Here is a 25743-nt window from a genome sequence, read left to right as displayed (position 1 = left end):
TACCCGGAGGTTGGCACAGGGGGCCCTTGGTGCCTGAGTGGGTAGCGCCGGGGCCGTAACTGACCCCTTCCTGGGCAGGGGATGGTCGGGGGCTGCTGCAGACGAGGAGCAGTGTATCCCCTCTCTACGAGAAATGGCATCCTTTCTGCTAAGATTTGCAGTCTGAGGCTTGTCCCAGAGGCTCTCCCGCCAGCGGCCGCCATCCATGAATGGACGTGTATCTTCGAGGGCGGAGGTGGGAGACAGCTTGGGAGGCAGAAGCAAGTGGAACACGTTCCAGTGCCGAGTCTGTGGTGGGGACACAGATGGGTGAGTTTCCAAGGGTGGGGCCGGGGACTTCAAGGCCTTCTCCAAAGTTGACAGCAGTGGGACAGCCTCACATAGAGGGTTGGCAGGACCTCCTAGCCCTGGCTCGCCCTTCAGGGGTCACCAGGATGCACCCATGTTTCCATGTCTCCTTCAGATCAAGACAGAGCAGAGTGTGTCCCTGAGTTTTCCCAGACCGCAGCCGACACAGGGCCCTCCACGATGTCAGGGGAATTGTGAGGGAATTACTGATAATTCAAAGACTAAAAATGACAACAGCTGACATGAGTGCTTACCCCGTGTGGTGCCCTTTCTAAGCTCATTATATGTGTGATCGCCTCCAGAAAGCTTCTGATAGTGGCCTCTCTACCTTTATCTCTGTTTCAGCTGAGGGGCGTGTGTCCCTCTCTGGTCCTTTGGTACCACGTGCCATCATCAGACTCACTGTTGCCAGAGTAAACCATCCGTTGTCTCCTCCTGAGACCAGGAGTCTGTTGAGGACAGAGGTCTGTCTAGGTGACTTTCATGTCTCTGTGCTGACACAGGGCCTGACACAGAAGGCATTCAGTGCATTTAGGAATCGCAGTGAATGGTGGCCTCACTCTCGGAGAAGGCAGGAGTGAGTCACCGCCACTCTTCAGTGATGGAAGACGTTTTAGGGACTGGAAGTCAAGACTTCCTCTAGTCCTGCTCTGCCATTAGGTTGCTGTGTGATCAGGGGCAAATCTGCTAACCTTTCTGGGTCCCAGTTTCCTATGCTAGGTAGGCTGCAAGGTCTCATCCTGCTCATTCTGGAACACCCTCCCGCTGTCTGTGCACAATAATGTCGAGCATAGGGAATAAAAGATGAATGACCGAGTGCACTTATGAATTGCGGCGGAAGCAAGCCTGCAGACGTGGGCTGGGTTTCAGCTCATTGAGGGTCCGCCCTTCTTGCCAAATACAAAACAACCACCTAATATTTTCTTTCAAAGGAATGAGTCATCTTTCTTCTGCGGGTCTCAGTATTGACACAGCAGTAGGAAGATATTAATCACGCGGTCAGCCAGTGGGATGGATCTAGGAGCCGTGGCTGCTCACTGTTTCAGATTTTGGGGTTCATAAGGCATCTTCCATGGTGCTGAGCTGAAGCTTTTTGACAGTCAGGTACATGGGTGTTAATTCGGACCATGACTTTTTTTCACGGGATTTTAAACAAGCCAGAGAAAACTTGTGATTTAGATGTGCACATTTCCTGTTCTATTTGAATAGAAATGAATCTAGTTATTCTTTCCAGAAAATCGAGGTTAGGTTAGAAGTGGGTTGTGTCTTCTTCACTAGACATGTGGTTTTGAAGTGAGATAACCTAGTGGCCCTCTGGAGAGCTGGCAGGTGGGAAAGGTTTGACCCCAAAGATGGTCCTTGATTTATCTATATTTTCTTAGACTACCAACGAAACCTTAAAACCGTTCCTGCTTAGTTTTACAAATAAAATAACTGGCATGAGGAGAGATTAGGGTATTCACCCAGGCCTGTAGCTTTCTCAAGGGCCTTTTGTATTTGGCATCTGTGACTGCCAAATGGCTAGAACAGAGACTCAGAGCATTTGAATTCTAGATGTTCCAGTGGTTACTTATTTTAGCTTTGGGTTCAGATCTAAGTACGGCTGAAGGGGAGAGTGTGGGGAAGTTTCTCGCAAGTCAGCCCCACTGAGACTCGCGGGAGTCCGCACCATGCCTAGCTCGAAGAAGAGAACGGAAAGGAGAATACGGATGGAAAGTGATTTGGCCAAATACGAAAAGAAGACTGGCTACATGACCGATAATGGTAGAGTGCGCCATCAGCGTCACACGTTAAATCTTCTAACATCTATTGAGTACCTGCTGTTTCCACACCACCACTAAAGGAGGAGGGAGTGAGGGGAGGGACCATGGGAAGGGAAGATGAGGGAGCCAGGACCTGCCGTCCAGGAGTTCACGGTCCACGGCTTATGGGGCAGCGGCGTGTGCCCAGCTCTGCGCAGCTCGGGCAGAAGCTGTTCCTTCCAATACTGCTCTTTCCTTGCCCTTGATTTTGGCCAGGCCATTTGCAGGCCCTATTCCCAAGTCTGCCACTGGAGTGTGGCAGCTTCTTTTAAAGCACTCACATTACCCTTGTTTATTGTGTCTCTCTGGGTGCATTTCTCTGTTGTGAATAATTAATGGTGTGAGTGGATGGAGTGTTCCTTGCCGATGTGAGACCAACAGCCCAGAAAACAGGCTTTGTAGAGCCAGAGCCAGGCCAGGCTGGGCTACCTTACCTGCCTGCTAGAGTTGGAGGTGCCACAATCAGTTCCAGGGGCTCCGAAACACAAGGCCACCTCTGCCGATGAGGATGCGCTGGTGTGTACCACTCCTCCCTGTTCTGTTGTCAGACCCCAAGCCTGTTGGAGAGCTCCCTCTCTGCCAGGTCAGCTGGGCTCCACGTGCCCTGCTCTCTCCCTAGCAGCACTGGGAACTTGAGGGATGTGCAGAGTGGGAGGGGGTGGTGGGGGTACGGAGCAGGTGCTCTTCCCTCCCTGTGCATTGCCCTGTGCACCCCTTTACCAGACTCCTGCTGTTCTGCCACGACGGAGCAGCTGAGCATAGCCTTTGCTTAGCCGCTTGGGAGAGAAGGTATCTGGTCTAGTCTAGGGACAGATATGCTAAGGGAGAATTTTTCTTCTTTCTCTCTTCTGTTGTTGGCCTTATCAAGGAAGATTTTTGGTGTAAGGTAGAGGTATTTCCATGTCCTCAGAGCAGGGAGAAATATTTCCCTGGTTATCCACCCTTAAGATCTTAATGTTTGTGTTCTCGCCTTTCCCCCAAGTTCATATGTTGAATCCTAACCCCCAAAGGTGATGGCCTTTGGGAAGTGGTTAGGTCATGGGGACTGAGCCCTTGTGAATGTTTTTATAAAAGAGGCTCTAAAGAGATCCCCTGTTCTTCCCGCCATGTAAGGGAGGACAAGAATGTACCAGCTATGAGCCAGAAAGAGCCCCCCGGCCCCGAGAACTTGATCATGATAATTGATCTTGGACTTCCCAGCCTCCAAAACTCTGAGAAACAAACTTATGTTGTTTATTATCCACCCGGTCAGTAGTATTTTGTTATAGCAACCCAAGTGAACGAAGACAGCCCGAAAATATCATGTTTCTGTATACGTTGTGTAACTTGATTTTCGAGTGTCCATATTGTACATGCTCTTCTAAATCGGTGTACAAAGCGACCTCAATATTTTCCATAATACAGAGTATTCCCTGGGGAGGTACCATAATTCCCACATTTCCCTGTGATCATTGTACTTTCAGGTAGTGTCCTTTCTGTTTTGTTTTTACCATTAAGGTCCAAATTTCATTCCTAATTTTCTAAAATTTAAAACAGTACTCATAAATAAGTTCTTTATTGAAGTATAGTTGACACAGTGTTACATTAGTTTTATGTCTACAGAATAGTGGTTTGATGACTCTGTGTTAACTGCTGTGCTCACCACAAGTGTAACGTGGGATATTCTGGGGCTCCCATCTGTCACCATACAGTGCCATTCCAGGCCACTGACTGTAGCCACATGCTGTGCCTATCGTCCCTGTGACTTATTCATTGTTTAACTGCAATCCCATTCCCCCTACCCAATTTTCCTATCCCAAATTCCTCTCCCCTCTTGAAACCATCAGTTTGTTCTCGATATTTATGGGTCTAATTCTGCTCCTTGTTTTTGTGTTTGTTTTGTTTTTTAGATTCTGCATACACTGAAATCATTTGGTATTTGTCTTTGTCTGACTTATTTCACTTAGCGTACCTTCTAGGTCCATCCATGCTGATGGTTCTTAATAATGCTGCAGTAAACAGAGAGGTACATATATCTTTTCAAATTAGTGTTTTTGTTTTCTTTGGGTAAATAATCCGAAGTGGAATTACTGGATCATATACATATGGTAATTCCAGTTTTAATTTTTTGCAGAACCTCTGTACTGTTTTCCACAGTGGCTGCACCACTTTACATTTCTGTCAGCAGTGCATGAGGGTTCTTTTTTCTCCTGTCCTTGTCAACACTTGTTATTTCCTGTGTTTATGATTCTATCCATTCCGACAGGTGCAAGGTGATATCTCCTTGTGGTTTTGATTTGCGTTTCCCTGGCGATGAGTGATGTTGAGCATCTTTTTGTGTGTCTGTTGGCCATTTGTTTGTCTTCTTGGTAAAAATGTCTATTCAAGTCCTCTGCCCATTTTATAGTCAGAATTTTTTTTCTTTTCTTTTCTTTTTTTTTGGTGGTGTGCTATAGAAGTTCTGTATATAGTTTGGATTTTAACCCCTTATTGGATATATCATTTACACATACCTTTTCCATTCAGTAAGTTGCCTTTGCATTTTGTTGATGGTTTCCCTTGCTGTACAAAAGCTTTTATTTTGGTGTAATACCAATAGTTTACTTTTGCTTTTCTCTCCCTTGACTGGAGAAACATATCTGGAAAAATGTTGCTAAGGCCAACATCAAAGAGATTATTGCTTATGTTTTCTTACGGCAGTTTTGTGGTTTCAGATCTTACACTTAGGTCTTCAATCCATTCTGAGTTTATTTATCAGTACGATGTAAGAAAGTGGTCCAGTTTCCTTCTTTTGCACGTACCTGTCCAGTTTTCTCAGCACCACTCACTGAAGAAACGGTCTTTTCGCCCATGTATATTCTTGCCTCCTTGTAGATTAATTGACCGTATAAGCATGGGTTTATTCCTGTGCTCTCTAGTTTGTTTCTGTGCCAATACCATACTCTTTTGATTATTATAGCTTTGTAGCGTATCTGGAAATCTGGGGTTGTGATACCCCCAACTTTGTTCTTTTTTTCTCAAGATTATTTTGGCAATTTTTTTGTGTCTCTTTCATGTCTTTGTTGGTTCCGCACAAATTTTAGTATTATATATTCTAGTTCTGTGAAAAATTATTGGTATTTTGATAGGGATTGCATTGAATCTATAGATTGCTTTGTGTAGTATAGACATTCACTGTTAACTCTTCGAATTCATGAGCATTATATGTACTTTTCATTTTTTTGTGTTGTCTTTATTTCATCAGTGTTAAAGTTTTCAGAGTACAGGTTTTGGACTTTCTTGGTTAAGTTTATCCCTAGATATTTTATTCTTTTTGTTTATTCTTTTGTTTGTGAATGGAACATTTTTTCTTCATTTCTCTTTCTGCTGCTTCATTATCAGCATGCAGAAATGCAACATATCTGTGTATTAATTTTGTATCCTTCAACTTTACTGAATTTATTTATTACTTCTAATAGTTTTTTTGCGGGGGGGCCGTTAGGGTTTTCTGTATATCTACATATAACTTCTTTACTTATTCCTTATCAATTTGGATGCCTTTTATTTCTTTTTCCTATATGATTGCTGTGGGTAGGACTTCCAGTACCATGTGAAATAAAAGTGGTGAGAGTGGACATCGTTGTCTTCTTCCTGACCTTAGAGGAAAAGCTCTCAAGTTTTTCACCATGGGGTATGATGTTAGCTGTGGATTTTTCATCTATGACCCTTATTATGTTGAGATGTGTTCCCTCTAAACTCACTTTGTTGAGAGTTTTTATCACGAACAAATCTTGAATGTTGTCAGATGCCTTTTCTACATTTATTGAGATGATCATGTGATTTTTATCCTTCATTTTGTTAATGTGGCATATCACATAGCTTCATTTGCAAATGTTGTATCATCCTTGCATCCCCAGAATAAATCCCACTTGATCATGGTGAATGATTCTTTTAATGTATTGAGTGTGGTTTGCTAATATTTTGTTGAGAGTTTTAAATCTGCGTTCATCAGGAATACTGACCTGTAGTTTTCTTATTTTGCAGTGCCCTTGTCTGGTTTTGGTGTCAGGGTAATGCTGACCTCCTAGAATATATTTGGAAGCTTTCCTTCCTCTTGTTTTTTTTTGGACTAGCTTGAGGAGAATACAGTGTTTCTTAGAATTTACCTGTGATTCCATCTGCTCCTGGACTTTGGTTTGTTGGAGTTTTTTGATTATTGATTCAATTTCATTGCCAGTATTGGTCTGTTCAGATTTTCTATTTCTTCGAAATGTCAGTTTTGGAAGATTGTATGTTTCTAGGAATTTATCCTTTCTTCTAGATTGTCTACTTTGTTGGCATATGATTTTTCAATATTAGTCTTTTATAAGCCTTGCATGTCTGTTGTATCAGTTGTCACTTCTCTTCCATTTTTGGTTTTATTTATTTGGGTCCTCTCTTCCCTCCCCCCCCCCCAGGAGTCTTGCTAAAGGTTTGTAAATTTTGTTTATCTTTTCAAAGGACCAGTTTTTTTGTTTCATTGATCTTTTCTGTTCTTTTTAGTTTCTAGTTCATTTATTTATTCTCCAATCATTATTATTTATTTCCTTCTACTGACTTTGGGTTTTGTTCTTCTTTTTATTTCCTAGTGTCTTTAGATGTAAGATTAGATTATTTATGAGATTTTCCTTATTTCATGAGGGAGGCCTGTATCACTCTAAATTCCTCTCAGAATTGCTTTCACTGCATCCCAGATATTATGGACCATTGTATTTTCATTTTTATTTATCTCCATGTATTCTTTATTTCCTCTTTGGTTTCTTCATCAATGCATTGGTTGTTTAATAGTATGCTATTTATTCTCCATGTGTTTGTGTTTTTTTTCCATTATTTTTCCTTGTAATTGATTTCTAGTTCATACCGTTGTGGTTAGAAGAAATGCACTATATGATTTCAGTGTTCTTCCATTTGTGGAGATTTGTTTTGTGGCCTACATGTGAGCTATCCTAGGCCTACATGTGGCCTACATGTGAGCTATCCTAAACAAATTTTTAAATAATTCATTTGGTAGTAAAAATGGATTTGAATAGACATAAGGCTATTCTTTTTAAAATTCCATTTAATATGATGTGTTAAAAGGTTAACTGAGGCATATTAGAATTCTTGAGAGTTTATTTGAGTAAACATCGATTCAAATTGGGCAGTCTCATAATGGAAGTAGTTAGGAGCACTGCACCAACATGTGCTGGCGGCAAGGATTTTATAGAGAAGCAAAGCAAGGAAATTATTTAATCGGCTGTGGTTTAAGTGGTTGCATTATTTGGGAAACCCGAGCTGACTGTTTGTGAGTGGTTGTTCTTAACCTTGAGGCATTTACAGGAATTAACTTTCGCTTAGATTTTGGTTTGCTTACGTAGGCTCTAACGCCACCTCAGTCTAACGGCCTCCTTGTTTGATTATTTTAACAGATGTTTTGTGTATTTCAATGCAGATTCTGCTCGGATGCATTATGTAATTCATGGTATTGCCTATCTTACCATTCATGAATGCAGACGGTTCTGAGTTCTCCACATATCTGGTCCCAGGAGTTTGGAGAAGGGACTTTTGTGTGCCCCACTACTCAATGAAAATCTTTTAAAATACTGTATCTTTATGTGCTGGAACTTACTTTTGTCAAGGGATGATTTTGCAAAAATAGAATAGTGTTAGCAAAGTTTATGCTTATTTTATATTTTAATAAACACTGTGGGACTGACCCCCCTGTATGTTGCCATGATACAGTCAGCCAAGAGTATAGGAAACACCTGTTTCCAACCATCCTCACCAGCACTGGGTGCAATGTTGTAATCGGAGTACCCTTTGTACTCTAAGTTCATGTTAGTTACTGTGCTATTCCATTTGAGGGAGTCTCCTTTCTACTGCATCGTCACTTCTGCGTAAGGCAAAACACTTACAGTGTGCCAGGAACCATGGTAGTCACCCAGGCAGTACCTAAAGGAATGAGGTAGGATTGCTCTCAAGCTCACGGTCCAGCGTGAAGGACAGATGCTATTAGCAGCGAACAGTAATGCTGCACGTGATAGAGCTGTACAAGTGGAGATCCAGCAAAGGGAGGATCACGGTGTGTGGGGGAGAATGAAGGGAAGGCATTGGGGAAGACTTCACAGGACTGACCTTTGAAGGGTGAGGAGCAGTTTCAGAGGCTATAGCGAAGGTGTAAGACATGGAAGTAGGAAGATGCATCAAATATTTGGGGAACTGCAAGGCTAGGGTCTAGGGTGCCTGGCGAGTGTCGGGAGGTGAGATGGAAAAAGAAGGTGAGGCTCATTGAGAAGGGTCTGAGTGGTTGAGACTTCCTTCCGCACGGTGCATCCATTGGCCTTTCAGAAAGCTGGCAGGACAGTTCAGGGGCGAGAGGTAGAGACTGGTGAGGAGTTGGTTGCTGCAGTTGGGGCAAAATATGGAAGGTCTGACTCCGTGAAGAAGGAGCGAAAGAACACAGTGGTGGACTTAAATAATATTTCCCAGAAGACGTGGGGAAAAGGAACCCCGTTACTCAAGAGAGAGACCATGAAGAGAGCAGGTTTAGGGAGGAATTTAGCAGAGGAGGATGTCAGCTCTGTGCATGTTGAGTTTGAAGTTCTTGCAGAACATCCCGGAAGCGTGGGCAGTGGAGGCTTTGTTTTTGCAGCTCAGGAGGAAGTCCGAAGATGGAGCAGAGAGTTAAGAGCTCTGAGCGTGTGAATAACGGTTAGCCAGCTCAAGTGAAAGTAAAGCTGAGAAAGGAAGCCTGGTGACAGCCTGACTCTCACTTTCCTGCTTTCTGAGCTAATGGGTACTAGAATCTGTCTGTTTTCAAGATTTTATTGGCAAATTCCTATCATTTCATTTTTATTTTCCATGCCTGTGTGTTTCAATAAGATGAAAGTTATTATCAGATTTAAATTCTGTAAGATCATAGGAGAACTTCTGTTTTTCATTTTCCATATTAACTCATTATTCTGGCGAGAATTTTAGTTTCTCGATCTGAGAGCTAACCCGGTGTGGTACAGGGAATAAACCCTTTGATTTTCAGGATAGACTTGAATAGAACTGACTTTAAGTGATGAGCAGTTTGCTGAGAGGAGAAACTTCTATCCCAGAAACACAAGGTTAGGGTCTCCAAACTTGGAGTCAGCAAAGGTCAGCAGAAGCTAAAACCTCTTGGTCCATTATACCTCATCGCCTCAGCTCTACTCTGGGTGCACCTGCTCTGAGGTGGCAGTGATTCAAGGGCCAGAGGGCTAGGGAAGGGGCCCTTTGTAACCCATTTAATCTGTTAATTTTAGAATTTATGGTAAACATGGACAGTATTTTCTCCCATAGTAAAAGTAAAGGTAAAAATTCCCTAGGTAAATCCCATATGCCACCCTAAGTATAACCAGTTCTAATTTATCTAAGTTTGTGATGTTTTCTGTCTGCCTTAGGAAGCAAGCTGAGACTTTAAAAGGGCAGATGGCAAAGTGGAGGCTTCAGGAGAATCATCTAGAAGAGATTTTTAAAGGAGTATTTTGTGATTGTTTACAACTAATTAGGGTTTGCCCCTCTAATGTCCTGTGAGGTTGGGCTAATTTGTTCAAAGAGACCATAAGACTGGGCGATGTGTGACTTGACAGTGGGCCTGAGGTTCATGGGGACGTTTAATGGCCTCTCACACAATAGCTCAACAATAAGACAGGGAATTCTCATCTAAATAAACAGGCCAGTTAGGTGGATTCGTAACTGGTGCAGGAGCTGTACTTACAAAATTACGATTAATACAATACCAACATGGAAGGAAGGTCTCCAGTGGAGTTCACCACTCGCTCCATCCTCCGTACGTTACCCCTGATTCCAGTGACAGCGTGGAAGGCCCGCTGTAGCAGTCGTGCTCACAGGGTGTAGGGAGAGGAGGTCTTGGATCCTTTCTTCTTTCTTTCCTTTTTAAGTGAGTATATAATTCCAATACTGCTTTTTTTAAAAAAAAACATTTTATTTATTCGACAGAGAGAGGCGCAGCGAGAGAGCACAAGCAGGGGGAGTGGAGAGGAAGAAGCAGGCTCCCCGCTAATCAGGGAGCCCGATGCGGGGCTGGATCCCAGGACCCTGGGATCATGAACTGAGCCTAAGGCAGACACTTAACGACTGAGCCACCCAGGCGCCCCATAAAACTGCTTTCTTTCTGTCCAGGCAGTGAGCTGATCTGATTGGTCAGCGTCTGGGGTTGGTACTGCGCCTGCGCGGGGCTCGCGCTCCAGCTTCTGCGTGGCGCTGGGCTTTAGCGCACACCCCTCCCACCCCCGACCATTCCCTGCGGCTAGGCCGCGGGTCGCTTACTTAGCAGCGTGGGTTTCTTTTTTTCTCTTGGATTTTCATCTTCCGGGCAGCCCGTTGGACTTTGGGAAGACCTCTGGTTCTAGATTTCAGCGTTAAGGTGTGGAAAGTGTCCACTTCATGCTCAGGCCCAAGCCGCCGCCTGCACCCGACCTTGCAGTGGCGTTACCGGACGCAGTGTGTCACGTCGTCTGCTGCCGGGTCGTTGCCGACGGGAGGAGCCCGGTGGGCTGGGTAGTGTCGGTCATTCCTGGGTCCCGAGAAGACTTGACTCAGAGTCTTCATTTAAATGACAGTTTCGTTTAGATGACAGAAAACTGGAAGGAATCGTGAATGCTTGGAGCGACAGAATGAGGTTCCAGAAGCTCCCGACTGGCTGAAATAATGGGCCAGGTTTTAGGCGTTTAATTACAGATCATTATTAGATCCGGCATTTAGGCCCCGTAGCCCTGCAGTGCAGGGTGGGAAGACACAACTTACTGACTGAGAAAAGCCTGGACGTTTTAGTTGATGGATCGTCCTCATGTTCAGCTGTGTTATGTGGTTGCCAAAAATGTTAGCACCGTCTGAGGCTGCAGGGAGTGTAAAAATGAGAGGGAACGGGCGTTCTTCCTGAGGGTGGGAAATGGAGACCGTAGGAAAACTATGCTTAATACCTTCCTGGAGGAGAGAAGACTCTCGAAACCACGGGGATTCTTTCAGACACTGACAGGGCTACTCATTCTGTGACGGCCCGGTAAGGCGGGAATAGGCCCAGTGAGGGCCGGTCGTGGATTCCGAATGGGGAGGAATGCCCTGTACCCGTGGAAGGCTGGTACCCAGGAGATCCTGCCGGAGGGAGTGGACAGCCTCTGTGTGAGGAAGTGGGAAGTCCATCACCGGCTCTGGTCAGAGGCCAGCATGCTCCGTGCTGGTAAGGCACAGAGCTCTTCAGGCTCTTACAAGGAGGTGGGCCAAGGAGATGCCCCAGGGGCATCGGGTATACTGAGGACGGAGCTGACCTCTGCTGTGTCCCCCCAGAGTTTTACTTACCTCTTGGAGTTCTCTCCAAACCTTGTGGGGCTGTGTTTAGTTTTTCCAAGGAGTCTAGTTTCTCACAGGTTATTGGGGGTCTCTGATGATGCTGAGTGTATTTCCTGATTCTGACTTGGTAAGTCTGCACGCATCTGCCGTGTTCTTTGCTCTGTGGGAGCAAACAGAGGGTGATAAAAGCGGTAAGAAACAAGTCTAGATATCAAGATACATAAAGGATGTAATTCGGGCGACCAGACCACCTGCCAAACTAAGAAACTTGGGATCGAACAAGGAAAATAAGTTGTACTGGCAGAACTTAGAGGGAAGGGAATGGTTTGCTGAGACTTAATCCAGCAGGTAATGGAATAGGTGGCATTTTAAATGACACGATGTTGATGGGAAGTTACTTAAAACTTTATAAAGTTTTTTTTTTTTTAATTTATTTGACAGAGATCACAAGTAGGCAGAGAGGCAGGCAGAGAGAGGAGGAAGCAGGCTCCTCGCTGAGAGAGCCCGATGCAGGGCTCGATCCCAGGACGCAGGATCATGACCTGAGCTGAAGGCAGAGGCTTTAACCCATTGAGCCACTCAGGAGCCCCAAGTTACTTAAAACTCTAAAGTTGTCATTTGTCAACCATGCCCTGTTCTCTATTGAACACTATTGACAGACCCCACACACTCTAGCTCTAGACCTCCACTCGGAATACATAACTCATATTTTAGTCGTTCTGCCAGGTGCTGAGATGATCTTCCATGAATCAGTTTAAATATCAATGACCATTTTACACCACATGAAAGAGTTAACGTATCGACATCTGGTCATTTTTCTTTACTACAAAGATTCCGTGACTTTGTTAACATGGGCCGTTCCCTGCTCCACGAGATTCTGCTCTTGAGACTCAGACTCAACAGCTAAGGAAACGCGTGTCCAGTGGCCAGACCCCTTCCCTCCTGGACGGTGCCGGGCATGACGTGGGCTTACTTCTCAGACTCCTGAAACTTCTGAGGGCTCCATCCTGTTACAGTCTCATTTAATCGCTGCTGTGACACATTTCTAAGTCCAGTCTTAGGCTTCCTTTTACATTCTGTATCCTCAGGACCTCAGCTCCTATCACTGGACAGGAGAGGCTGAGCAGTCTCATTCTCTCTCTGTAATGTGCTTACTTACAGACTCACACCCCTTCTCTGACCTCCTCAGAAATTATGTGTGGATCCTGGGATACGGTGGAGGGGACCTGGCTAACAGGAGGCGCTTCCAGGGACCCGGTGCCGCCGAAGTACACGCTGTTTTCGCATCTTTGAAGCAGTTGTGTGTGTTTTGGAGTCCTGGACTTACAATTAGTTATGTTGAGGGGTGGATTTACTTAAGCAATGTTTGTTCCTTTCTACTGCGAGTCTGAGAGGTGGCATGCAGGGTAGAACAAGAAGGAAAATTCCATCTGCTGTCTCCACCCTGATTTATTCTGCATTCTGCGCAGTGAAGGTAGTGGGCCTTGTTAGTCTTAAGTGGTCTTTGGGAACATCAGTGCCATTTTGGGCTTGGGCACTAGGAGCACTGACCCTGATGTGTCAGATGACGGCTTACTTAGTATGCTGGACAGCCTGCTAATGTTTCCTACTTTTAATTCAGCTCAGTGTGACACTTAACTTTCCTCTTATAATCACAGCTGTTTGGAACGCCAACAGGTGTGTTCTGAGGCCTCCAATTTGCCAGCAGTTTCCCTGGTAAAAAAGTAGCAGGAAGAAGGAGGATAAGAGTGTCACCCCACGGGTAATTACATGCTCCTTCAAGAGGCTGGCACCCATCAGCGTCGACACTGGGAGCCAGTCCAGGACCGCAGATGAGCCACAAGTAGGCCTGGAGTGAATGAGTCTGCCGCGAAACAAGGGAGCATAAAGCTTGCTCTGTTTTGAGAAAAGAAAGCAGATAATCAGTTGACAACAAATATTTACTGCTAGCGTTCCAAATTGGGATCCTGAAAAGTAAGAGCTAGAGCACTTAGATGTTGACTCTTGCCAACAGAGAGTAATTTGAATTAGGAACTCGAAGTCCTTACACTTCCGTCTGGATTCTCAGGCCGAGGGGAGAGAGAGTGTGTGTGTGTGTTTGTGTGTGTGTGTAGAGTTTGAGACAAGAGGCTTCTAGAAGTTCATGTCTTATGTGTTTTTTTCTAACCTGGGAAATAGGATGCTGCAGGGGCTTAGGGTTCGAAGTACCAAATGCTTGCTTGTAAGTATAGCTGGGAAGGGTTAGCATTTTTATCAAATTCAGCTCTTGGAAGATGATCCATTCACCAGATGTTTATCCCTTTACCTGCTTTCCTTTTTTATACCAAGTTTACATTTGCCAGAATTGGATGGACTCCCTGAGTACGACTTCAGCTCTGAACTGTGCCCAAGGCAGCTCAAGTTAGAGTTACGGGCAGAGCCCAGAGGGAGGGACATGGGAAACATCGTGGTGGCAAGGGCAATAGAGCAATGGAGAGATTAACAGTCTCGTTCCTCCTACGCTGCAAATATGTGCCATCTTTGTTCTCCACCGCCCACAGCCACCTCCTGCCCTCCTTCAGGGGGAGCTCGTAAGTAGGCACGTGGGCGTCCCCACTTGAGAGGGCTTTCATGAGAGTTGCATCTTCTAGAATTTGATCACCGCAAGGCATCTTTCAGTATAATTGGCATAAAAACGCAACAGCCGTTTGACCAGTGTGGCACCCAGGCAGAAGTCACGGGGGACCTGAAACAGACCTTAGCCCAGCACCATTGACAGCAGGAAGTAAGCTTCTGGTTGGACCTGAACGCTGCCCTCAGCCTCCCAGGCGGATGAAAGAAGCTCATTTAGACACAACAGAAACCTGAGCTTGTCCACTCTCGGGGCTTACACAACAGAAGCTTTGAAGAAATACCCTTGTGTTGCGACCAAGTACACACATATCTGTATGGTGTATATGTGAGCGAAAGAGAAGTTTCACAGAACAGTTCTTACATGTGATGCCCTCCGATTTTTTAAAATCAATCTTTACCTTTATAAAATGGATATCACAACTTACGTGATTTCACAACCCACTAGTGGGTCACAGTAGTTGAAAAACACAGTTCTGATGTATAATATTGTGGGAGCATTGGTTGTCCCTTCCAAATGAACATCATACTTTAACCTGATATCACATCTTACTGTATTATTTCTATCTTTTATGATTAAGCGATCTGCTAATTGTATTGTATTGTTATTGACATAGGGTGGTATAGGCATTTTGGGGAATCTTTGGGGTGAATATACAGTTCCAAATTAAAGCTAGAACCCCTACAGACATTATTGAAGAGTGGTTGCTGAGTTTCTCTCTGTAGACTCTGTCCCCGGGACCCGCTGCCATTTGCCTGAGGATTCAGTGCTTTGCTCACATTGTCTCAGGTTCCGTGGTCTTGCTGAATATCCTTCCTCTCCCTCCTGCTTCCTCAGGGCTGAATTTGCCCTCTGGGATTGGCTCTCACCACAGTAAACTTCACCTTCACCTTCTACATTTTCTCAACCCCTTTTCCTAGTTCTCAGGCATCCCTTCCCTGCCCTGCTTCTCTTTGTCCCTTCCATTTGGTTCATTCACAGGAGCTAAATGGTTATGAAATTGGTGTCACTGAGTATAGTCACCACACACCATCGCTGGGATGGCTTGGTCCATAGCAGCTTGTAGAGGAGGCAGACCAAGGAGGGCAAAGAAGTCCCCCTTTGATAGTGGAACACTGAGTATTACCCGAGAGGCAGTGTCTGTGCCAACACTTTCTCGAAATGCCGGCCAGGTCCATTCTTGGCTTTAGCAGATTGTGCCCTGGACTGAAAGGAGGCATAATATCCCGGATGCTTTGTTTTCTTAGCTTCTTTCAAAGCTGAAGCTAATAACACTTCCCTTGTGTGTGGGTGCTCTGCGTGTTAAATGAGGGAGTGGTAAAGCTGGTAAAGCCAGACAGAAGCCCCTGCCATGGAGGAACTTTCCTTCTAGGAGAGAAAGACAGTGGTAAAGATACCTGCCCTAGTGTCTAGGATGTAAGAAGTGCTCATTACCTGTAACCTTTGTTCTTATTTGGATTCGTATTCTATTGCTTCGTAATAAATTACTGCAAAGTTAGCAGATTGAAACTATGTACATTTATTATCTTACAATTCCTGTAGATCACAAGTCTGGGCACTGCAGTCACTAGTGGGTCCTTTGCTCTGGTTCTCACAAAGCTGAAATCAGGAGTTGGCCGGGTTGTGTCCTCATCTGTGGCTCAGGGTTCTTCTGCAAGTTCGTGCAGGTTGTTGGCAGAATTCTGCTCCTGTGGTTGTCAGGCTGAAGTCCCAGTTCCCTTGCTGGCCGGTTGGTGGTTGCACCAGGCTCCTGGAGACCACCCCCCGTCTCCAGCATATGGCCTCTTACCACACAGCAGCTACTTCTTAGAGCCAGTGGGAGAGTCTTAGATTACGTACCACCTTGTGGTATGTGTGCATGTGCAGCATGCACACACACACGGACACACATATTGGTTACCCAAGACTATTGAGATTCTTGAGGAGGAGGGGCATGAAGAAGTTGCTGGGGACAGTGCTGGGCATCACGTGGGCAGAGTGTGTTGCTTGGGTGGTACTGGGTCCTTGCTGGTCCAGCCCTGGCCTGGATTCCCTGCCCACCCCCCGCAGCCCCCTGAACCGGGCATTTCATTTCCTCTCATGTTCTGTGCTTAACCGTTCTGTTCCACGTGCAGCCGCAGTGTCTGTGCGGTTAGGACTGGAGCCAGCACTCCTCCACCAGCACGGAGGGCTCGTGCCAGCCCAGGTCATTGCCAGGCTGGATTTTTGCGTGGTCTCTGCTCAGGTGTCCCCTTCTCAGTGAGTCATCCCGGAACACCCTGTTGGAATTTGTCTTACCTGCCACCCCCTCTGACCCTTGCTTTCAGCTTGCCAGCTGCTACTTTATTTTTCACCGAAGTAGAACTTGCTGCCATCCAACACAGTTCATATTTTTCTTCTTGCTTGCTTGTCTCTCTCTGCCAGAAAGAAAGCTCCTCCATGGCAGGGACTTCTGTCTGGCTTCTCCTTGCTCCACCCCCAGGGTCCAGCACAGAAACAAGTTCCTAGTAGCACCTTGGTGGCTTTTTGATGGACGCACAGGTTGTAAGAACCAGCAGCGTTTTTAAAATTGTTTAATTCAAGTATAAAATTCATATACAGTGTTATATTAGTTCCAGGTGTGCAATACGATGATTCAACAATTCTGCACATTATCAGTGCTCATCGTGATAAGTGCACTTGAAATCTCCATCACCCGTCCCCCTTCCCTCTGCCTACCTCCCCTCTGATGACTACCAGTTTGTTCTCCATAGTTCAGAGTCCGTTTTCCGTTTGTCTCTTTTTTCCTTTGTTCAACCAGCAGCATTTTTAAGCACACACTTTGGTGCTTTGCTATTTGTTGGTTGATTAAAGCAGGTTAAACAGATCACCTTCTGGTACCAGCTTATGGGAGCATCTCCTGGCAATCGTAACGAGTTCTACCTGGTACGTACAAGTCCATGTCTATGGGCTGTGGGAGGCCTGGGTGGGAAAACATGCGTGTGCTGTGGAGAGTGTGTGTGTGCGTGGTTCTCGTGCTGCTGGTGGTGGTGGTGGTGCCACAGGAGTCGCTCAGCTCAGTTGGTCCTTGAAATGATGGAGGATTTAGCAGCATTCCGGGGCTGGGGAGCTAAAAAGACGGACGCAAGCTCTGGGAGGCAGCCAAGGACAAACAGCACTGGAGCTCAGGCTTACTGAGTTTCACGTAACTCCTAACTCACCATCTTAACTAGTCTTCACTTATATTTCCTAGGGAGCTATTTTCTACACATTTTTCTTCATTTAACAAGTCAGTTTGTACAGGACTTACCTACAAATTCAGTGTCTAGGATCCTGGATCAAACTGTGTATTTCTCCCAGCGATTTTCTTTTAAGAGAAGACAACTGACAGGCATGTAGATCACAGCTCTACGGCCATGTAAAGTTATTAAGAAACAGCCCACCTTGCTCCTTTTCCCCCACCCACGACCACTTGGACTCATGTCACTGGAGTGAAAGTTGCTCTGTAAATTCCAAACTGCGAACCAAGGGGCTTCAGCTTTCACGGTAGTCTCTCTTTAAAAAAAAAAAAAAAAAAAGATTGGGGGGCGGAACAGGAAAGGAAGCTAACTTGACTCTTTAGAGTCCACACTGAGTCCTGAGCGCCCCCCCCCCGCCTCAGGCACCAGGGAGGGGACAGCGGCAGCAAGAGCAAGGACAGCCCCGTGAGCAGACTGCAGAAGGACGATGGCCGTAGAACTTACAGCGGTCATTTACAGGGGTCCTGCCTTTCCCCCCCATTTTACTGGGAAACTGCAAAAACTCTGTTACAGGAAACTGAGGCTCACAGAGGTTGAGTAACTTGTCAGACGTCCCGCAGCCATTAAGTGGCGAGACCAGGACTAACCCTCTGTGCCGTCCGACTTCATAAGCTCGCGCTGGACTTGACAGTGCGGGACGCCCCTCTCCTGCCCCTCATCATGGCGGGGGTCGGGCGCTGAGCGGGACCTACAGCGCATGGACTCGGGCCCGTGGTTGAGTTTCCTTCCAGCTGCAGAGTGGGCGGGTTTCCTGCGGGTCTTTGGTCACAGGCCTCACCAGAAGATGGTCCAGCACATGGGGATGTGGAGGCAACACGGCACTTTGAACGATGCCAGCTGCGTCCGTCTCAGTACTTTCTGTCTGGGCGTCTAGACGGACAGCGGTCGGTTCCGTCCTTGGCCCTGAAATCGGCCTGGACCTCATGCCTGGTTCGGTTTGCCTTTCCAGCCGGACACTGAGCAGCCTCTGCCCCTCTCTCCTGCAGATGCCGCCCGTACGAGGACTGCTGTGGCTCCAGGTGCTGCGTGCGGGCCCTCTCCATCCAGAGGCTCTGGTATTTTTGGTAGGTCTCAACTCTTCCTGGTCTCCAATGCTTTGCTCTCCCTCCCGCCTCCTGCCCCCCAGAGCCGCGGCCACACTCAGTATTACCACATCACCTTCCCCTGGGGTCTCGGTTGCGGGGACAGCCTCGGTCAAGAAAACAGGTATGTTCAGACCGGCTTCATGATGAGCACTTCTGCTCCCAGTTCGCGGGAAGCTCGTTCCCGTTTTCACAGGCTGTGGCTGGGACAGAGGAGCCCATCCGGTGGAGGGTGGGCGGGCGGGATGGCGGTGTCGTCCCTTCAGCAACTCCTGGTTTCTGAGATGGGACTGAGGGTGATTGTCTGAAAGACTGAGAATTAGCAAAACTTGCTCTGATGTCCCCGCTGCCGTTCCCATTCACGCTGTGTCAGCTGAAGCTAACTTTTGGGACGGACAGCCTGCTGCCGGCCTTCCAGCTCTGCTGAGGGAAATTGGGAGCTGTGTGAAGTCTCGAGAATTCTACCCCGAGAGGGAGTGAGGGGGTACTGCTGCCAGAGCATCCCGGAAGGCCAGAGGTGCGGTTTCCAGTCACAGCGGGAGAGCCCGTGCCTTGCCCTCCTCGGGGGACACCCGTCTGGGGGTATATCTGAAAATTTACTTGACACTCTAGATGAGATACTGCTTCAGATCCCAGGGACGGCAGGGCCTGGCTGGGAGAGGATTTGCCTGAAGCCAGCGGGGCATTTCCTGCGCTCACCCTCCTCGGTTCCCCTGCGGTGGGGCTGCCCTCCAGGCGAACTCCCCAAAGCTTCTGGATGACTTTTGGATCTGACCTCACTGGCTTCCAGAGACTTTAAGACTTCCACTGAGCATACTACAGCAGCCGTTTGACATTTTTTGAGGTTTTCTCTTTCCCTTCTGACAACTTTTACCAATTTTTGACTAGGGAAAACACCTGTGAGTGGGGATTCCACGTGTCACGTTGTCTTTGATAGGAGAGGCTGGTCTCCTGACACTGTCACCCCCTCCTTGCTGGGGCATCAGTCATTTGGGGGCTCAGCTCACCTGTCACATCTGGCCCTAGCCTGGCCTCCCTCAGGGCTGGCTTGGACATCCCCCGTCTTGATGTCACCACTTCTAGCAAGCTGTCCTGAACCAGGTGCCATGTTGGTGCCTAAAACTCTATAAATGAAGGTAAATGTTTTTTGGCCTAAGATTTTCTAACTGCAAGCATTTCGGGGTGCACTTTAAGGTGGAGTGGACTAGTCCACAGCAGGGACAGGAGGACCGGTGGGGGGGGGCTTCCAGAGCTCGGCCTGGCTTCACGCATACTCGCCCTCAGAATGTTTTCTCCAAGGGGCCTTGTGTAGGACAACGAGACCAGACTGGGACAAGAATCCTGAAATAGCCAGCTTGCCTAAAGCACCAGGTGTTCCTAAAAATGAAAAAAACTTGTCAAAGTTTAGGTATCATATGATTTTTTTTTTTTTTTAATTGAGAATCCAGGGGCGCCTGAGTGACTCAGTGGGTTAAGCCTCTGCCTTCCACTCAGGTCATGATCTCAGGGTCCTGGGATCGAGTCCTGCTCAGCGGAGAGCCTCCTCTCTCTCCCTCTGCCTGCTGCTCTGCTTACTTGGACTCTCTCTCTATCTCTCTCTGTCAAATAAATAAAAGTCTTAAAACAAAACAAAACTGAGAGTCCAGGGGGCACCTGGGTGGCTCATTCAGTTAAGCATCTGACTCTTGATTTCAGCTCAGGGTCACGAGATGGAGCCCTGGGTTGGGCTCCGTGCTGGACGTGGAGTCTGCTTAGGATCCTCTCTCTCCCCGCCTCGCATCCCCCCGTCCCCACCCCTGTGCTCACTCTCTTGGAAAAAAAAAAAAAAAGAATTAAAAAATCGAGAGTCCAGGAAAAATATGAAGGCCTGGAAACTAGAGCATCTTCTGTTGGCTTTCCCAGGAAGCTTTACCTGAACCAGCAGTCAGGTGCCATTGAGGCCCTGGCCAGGGCCCCTTGTCAGAGTTGGGACACATTAGTAAGATGGCATGTGGTGAGCTCGTGGAATCCCTACAAAGAGGCATCTTGTGAGTGCCATCAAACAAGGAGTGACAGATGACAGATGTGATGAAGTTATTAGTGTTGAGATTCTGACCACATGTTGTAAAGTGGGGATATAGCCAGAAGACACCTTGAGGTGTAATTTTGTTTTTTTTGTTTTTTTGTTTTTTTTAATTTTATTTATTTGACAGAGAGAAATCAGAGCTAGGCAGAGAGGCAGACAGAGAGAGGGGGAAGCAGGCTCCTGCTGAGCAGAGAGCCTGATGCGGGGCTCGATCCCACGACCCTGAGATCATGACCTGAGCCGAAGGCAGAGGCTTAAACCACTGAGCCACCCAGGCGCCCCTTGAGGTGTAATTTTGAGGTGCCCCAGCTGAAGTCAGAGGATGCCTGGGTTCTTCCCGCTCAGTGCATTTCTTCTCTGGGTAAACATTAAGGGTCTGGTATGCACGAGGGCCCCCTGGAGAGGCACTTACAGTAGTCAGGCTCCTAAAAGAGACAGATGTCTAAATAGGTAATTTTATGTGGAGAGTTTTATTATTTTCTTGAACAGATTTATTTTTATTTTTATTTTTTTAAGAGTTTATTTATTTATTTGACAGAGAGAGATCACAAGTAGGCAGAGAGGCAGGCAGAGAGAGAGGGGGGGAAGCAGGCTCTCTGTCGAGCAGAGAGCCCGATGCAGGACTTGATCTCAGGACCCTGAGATCGTGACCTGAGCCGAAGGCAGAGGCTTAACCCACTAAGCCACACAGGTGCCCCAGATTTTTTATTTATTAGAGAGAGAGAGCATGACAGCAGGGAGCAGAGGCAGAGGGAGAAGCAGACTTCCCGCTGAGCAGGGAGCCCGATGCAGGGCTCCATCCAAGGACCCCAAGATCACCACCTGAGCCGAAGGCAGATGCTTAACCAACTGAGCCCTCCAGGCACCCATGGACGTGGAGAGTCTTAAACCAGTGTTTAAATCAGAGTGATGCCAGAAAAATGGGGAAAAGCTGAGAAATCTTCTGACCGGGTCTCAGCAAGGGTGTTCTGTGTAGAGGGACCAGCACACTGATGGGACAGAGACATAAGAAGAGCCGATGTGGTGAGAGAGTGGCAGGAAACTCAGGTGGGGCGCAGGTGTTGGAAGAGAGGGACAGGGGATGGGAGTGCGGAGCTGGACATGGAGGGAAGCAAGGGCTGCTCTCCAACCCGGGTCCCACCTTGTTTTTGAAGAAGTCTGTCTACTTACCATAGGACGAAGGTTTTGGAGGAAAATGCTTTCAAACCTCCATGCCAGTTCTAAAATCTCGAGTAATCTTTAACCAACACCGTCTGAATGAGATCATTCGGATTAGAACAACTAGACTGAGAGCACCCTTGCTTCAGCTGGGAAGCTCGCCGGGAAGGAGGAAAACCAGGCAGGGTTCTGCCCATGAGCCCTGCTGCTGGGGGCTCCCACTCCTGCAGAGTCGTCCTGGGAGAGAACCAAGTGCTGGGGGGAGGGCAGAAAGGGATTGGGAAAAACAAACGGGATTGAACAAATCAGCTTACTTTTGATAATACAAAAGGCAGGAACTTCCTCTCTTAATCCCTGCAAAGTTCCCCAAACCTGCTCAGCAGTCAGTCCTGAGTACGTCAGTACACAGCCCTTCTTACTGTACCACTTCTTTTCCCTAACCGAGGTCCTGCTTTCTCTCTTTCCTTGTTCCTGTACACTCATTTCCCTGTTCCTTATCAGTTTCTCTGTTAAAATGAGTGCTTTCAGACTAACATTTCAGTGAGGAACGATGATGATGATTGATACCGAAGCCGGCCTTTGTTTCTTGCCGTGAGACTTTGTTCTGTGCCTGCCTTGTACTTGCCAGCGTTCTGAAGTAGGAGGAGCACTGTCGTTCTTACTTGGCTGGGAGAAGATGAATTCCGTTTGACAGTGTAAACCACATTTCAGCTTATCTCAGGGAAGAGACCCATAGCTCAGACGTCTTGTGTATCTTCCAGTCCGGGGAGCCCGGTCTGTCGGGGGTGAGTGATAGTGTTACTTGAAAAGGCAAATCCTCACATACAATCAGCCTCTCTCTCTGCTTTCTATTTCTGCTCAGATACTTACAGTTGGACCTACCGCTGAATGTAAGATTATAACTGAGTCTACCCGAGGGAAATTAGCTTTAAGAGCTGAAACAGTTCCCTCTGGGATTCCAGCGCTCCAGCGCCCCAGCGCCGAGATGCCAGGCCCTGGCACAGTGGGGTTTCTTGAGCTCCCCAGGCCGGCGGCCCACAGCCATCCTCTGGGGCCTCCTGCTTACCCAGCTTCCTGCTGGAGCACAGGAGCCGTCCTCTCCACCCAGAACATGCCTTCCCTCCTCTCCAGCTTGCTGCTTGCTTTCCGTCCTTCAGTATTCAGCCCAGATGTTGAAGGGAAGCACGTTTTTCTTATTGCCTCACTCTACACATACCCTTGTTTAAAACCTCTTGTTTCACTGACTTGTACACTTGAAAATGGTGACAATGGTCAGTTTTACATTATGTGTATTTTACCATGTACACACGCACACCCCCCGCCCCATGACTGCACCATCACGTTTCTCTCTTAGCACTGACCAGAGCTATAAATCACTGATTTTCTAAGTTTATTGTTTGCTCTTCCCTCCTCTACCAGAATTCAGGTTTAATGGGTGGGGAGGGACCTCACCTTACTCCCTATAATGCACAAGAACAGAGAAGCTGCTTAAAAATTGTTGAAGGCATAACGAACAAGGAGACAGGTCAGAAAGCCACAATTTCAGCCCTTTCCTGAATCATTTCCTGTCTGGTGCCTCTGATCTTTCTTCCTACTCCATGTTCCAAGGTTGTCCAGTAACTCCTGACTGACTGACTGATGGATTTGCACTTAACATCGTATTAGGAATCTTAAATTCTTTATCGTCTGTTTTCTTCAATTTCATTTCTGTGTGGTCAGGTGCCTTTAACCATGATGCAACTGGCTCTGCTGCGTGTTCATCTTTCACAGGGTGATAATCTGCCCACATAGTGTGGGTATATTGGGTGAGGTTCTGGAAGGTTCCCTGAGTCCCATAATATTGTCAGGTCAGAGAGAGGCAAGGGTTTCCCAGCTATGTCTGTGCATAGTGGCTCTTCTCAGAATGACTTCCCCTGTTTCTAGAAAGACAAGGTACAGTGCAAATGTGAGGTGAGAAGAAACTGTTTATCCATTTGTCAGTCAGTTAGCAAATGCCAGCGGTGTGACAGTCCCTGAGAATTCTTAGATGAGTGAGACAAAGGTCCTGCCATTAAAGCAGTCAGACTTTAAGGTCACGGTAGGAGAATGTCAGCCAGACTTAAGAGATTTCTCATCTGCAGCTTTTTTATTGACTGTATTTTCTCTAGTCCTATAGGTTTTCTGTAATTAAGGTGTGCTCTAGGACGGCCACCATTTAAAATTTGACTGTTCATGTAATAATGGAGAGAAAACTGCTAGGAAGGATAGATGTGCTTATCCTTGTTGCTTTCCCTGTGAAGAATGGAAAGTGGGGGACACAGACGGTGAGGAGAGCTGGGGCAGCCATGGCTTGCGTTCAGACAAGATTGAGAAGCCATCTCCAGTTTTGACTAAAAGGACTGAGCTGGGGTCAGAGCCACGGACAGAAAGTGATCGATCAAGCCTTTGAAGGCGGCTAACCAACCGGAGCATTTTGAGACAGAAAGCTCACTTAGCCTCTCAGTGTGAGCGAGTTCCACTCAGGGGCATCCCAGAGTCCCTCGCAGGTGCCACCTACCCAAGAATGTCCTGGTGGAAATGTCAGGGGAAGGCCAGCCTGAGGAGTCAGGTGCTGGGCCCCTGGCACCCCTGCACTCACGAGTCCCTGTTCACGGATCCCCCACTCCTAGGGCCCTCGAGCCTGGGCCAAGCCACGGTCGGCCGCGAGCAGCCCCTCACCGCTGTGCTCTCGCTCAGGTTCCTGCTGATGATGGGCGTGCTCTTCTGCTGCGGAGCCGGCTTCTTTATCCGGAGACGCATGTACCCCCCGCCGCTGATCGAGGAGCCTGCGTTCAACGTGTCCTACACCCGGCAGCCCCCGAACCCCGCGCCAGGTCAGCCCAGCCCTCTGTCCTCGTCTCTCCTTTCTGTCGTGTTTGTGTCCCCTGCAAGCATCTGGAAGGGTCCCTGCTACCACGCGTGCTGGAAGCAAAAATTCAGGCCCTGTGTGTTCATTTCAGTTCTGCTGATCAGCCTCACTGCGCGTCTGTGCTGATGAAACTGCAGCGTCTATTGGATTGTACTCTGTCACCGCACCTTCTCACCCAAATCGTGGCACACCTTTTATGCGTGTGTGTGCGGTTCATATATGCACACTGTTGGCTCTTTTCCCTTAAAAACTATTTCATGTCCCAGTTTCTGTGTACAAACAAGTGTCCTTACCATTCCTAATGCACTGGGGCTAGATACTAATTTTGCCACTAAGTGGTGATTTGCTTAGATATTCTGTCATTGCTGATCATTTGTTTCTCTTGCTTGGTTGTTTATTCATTCATTCAACAATTATTTATGCAATCTACTAGTATTTGGAATGCCTCACAGTAGTGCTGCTACAGACATTTCTGTACCAGTTCCATTTGGCCTCGTTAGGCAGCATTACCCAAAGTGATGCCACTGAGTCAAAAAAAAAAATTAGTGGTGTCTTCATTCTTACAAAATTGCTTTAACTATCTAAAACCCTCAGGTACTGTGGTGGGTGAATTCAAGCTTCCCTGGGGACACACGCTGGTTCCCTATTTTTGACATGATGTGTGAGATGTTTCCCTCCCCTTTGAGGGAGCCTTCTGAGGAGGAGGGGGTAGAGGGTGGCTCGGCATTGCCCGTTAGAGTTCCTGTCTTTCGGCCACTGTGTGTGAGGCCAGGCATCGGGCATCTCCCGTGCACATCACGAGTGGACAGAACTCTAGGAGTAGTTCCTGCCATGGTTTTTACATCCTAGAGATGCGCTGTACACCATGAGGCTTATAGTTGACAGCCCCGGTAACCTAAAATGTGAGGAGGATAGATCTTACCTTCAGTGTTCTTACCCTCATAATCATAAATTTGGAGGTAATGCGTAGATTTATGGCTTATATCGCAGTGATGACTTCACAATGTATGTTTATCTCCACACTCACCAGGTTGTAGACGTTAACAGTGGTTAGCTTTTTGTATGTCAGGCATAACTCAAAAAAGTTGTCTAAAAACAAAAAGAATTAGGGGGATTTAGTGTAAAAAGTTTTCTCTCTGCTGTTCTCACGATGCAAAGGGAGTGAGGATGGACATCTGTTGATTCATTTTTTTACACCAGATACTCCGTAGCTTTTTTTTT

The 25743-nt window shown here is 47.0% G+C and overlaps 1 protein-coding gene across 1 annotated transcript in view; it reads left to right on the top strand.

The window, feature by feature from the left end:
• The window catches only part of VOPP1 (VOPP1 WW domain binding protein), a 106977-nt gene that overhangs the window by 56263 nt on the left and 24971 nt on the right, over nt 1-25743 (top strand). Inside the window, exons 3-4 of the mRNA XM_080819128.1 lie at nt 18317-18394; nt 24351-24487. Coding sequence (XP_080675254.1) covers nt 18317-18394; nt 24351-24487 — 215 coding nt within the window. The remainder of the gene's footprint in view (nt 1-18316; nt 18395-24350; nt 24488-25743) is intronic.

The sequence above is a fragment of the Martes martes genome (genome assembly GCF_963455335.1).
Source record: "Martes martes genome assembly, chromosome: 11".
Classification (NCBI taxonomy): domain Eukaryota; kingdom Metazoa; phylum Chordata; class Mammalia; order Carnivora; family Mustelidae; genus Martes; species Martes martes.
This window is presented reverse-complemented; position numbering and strand designations above follow the sequence as displayed.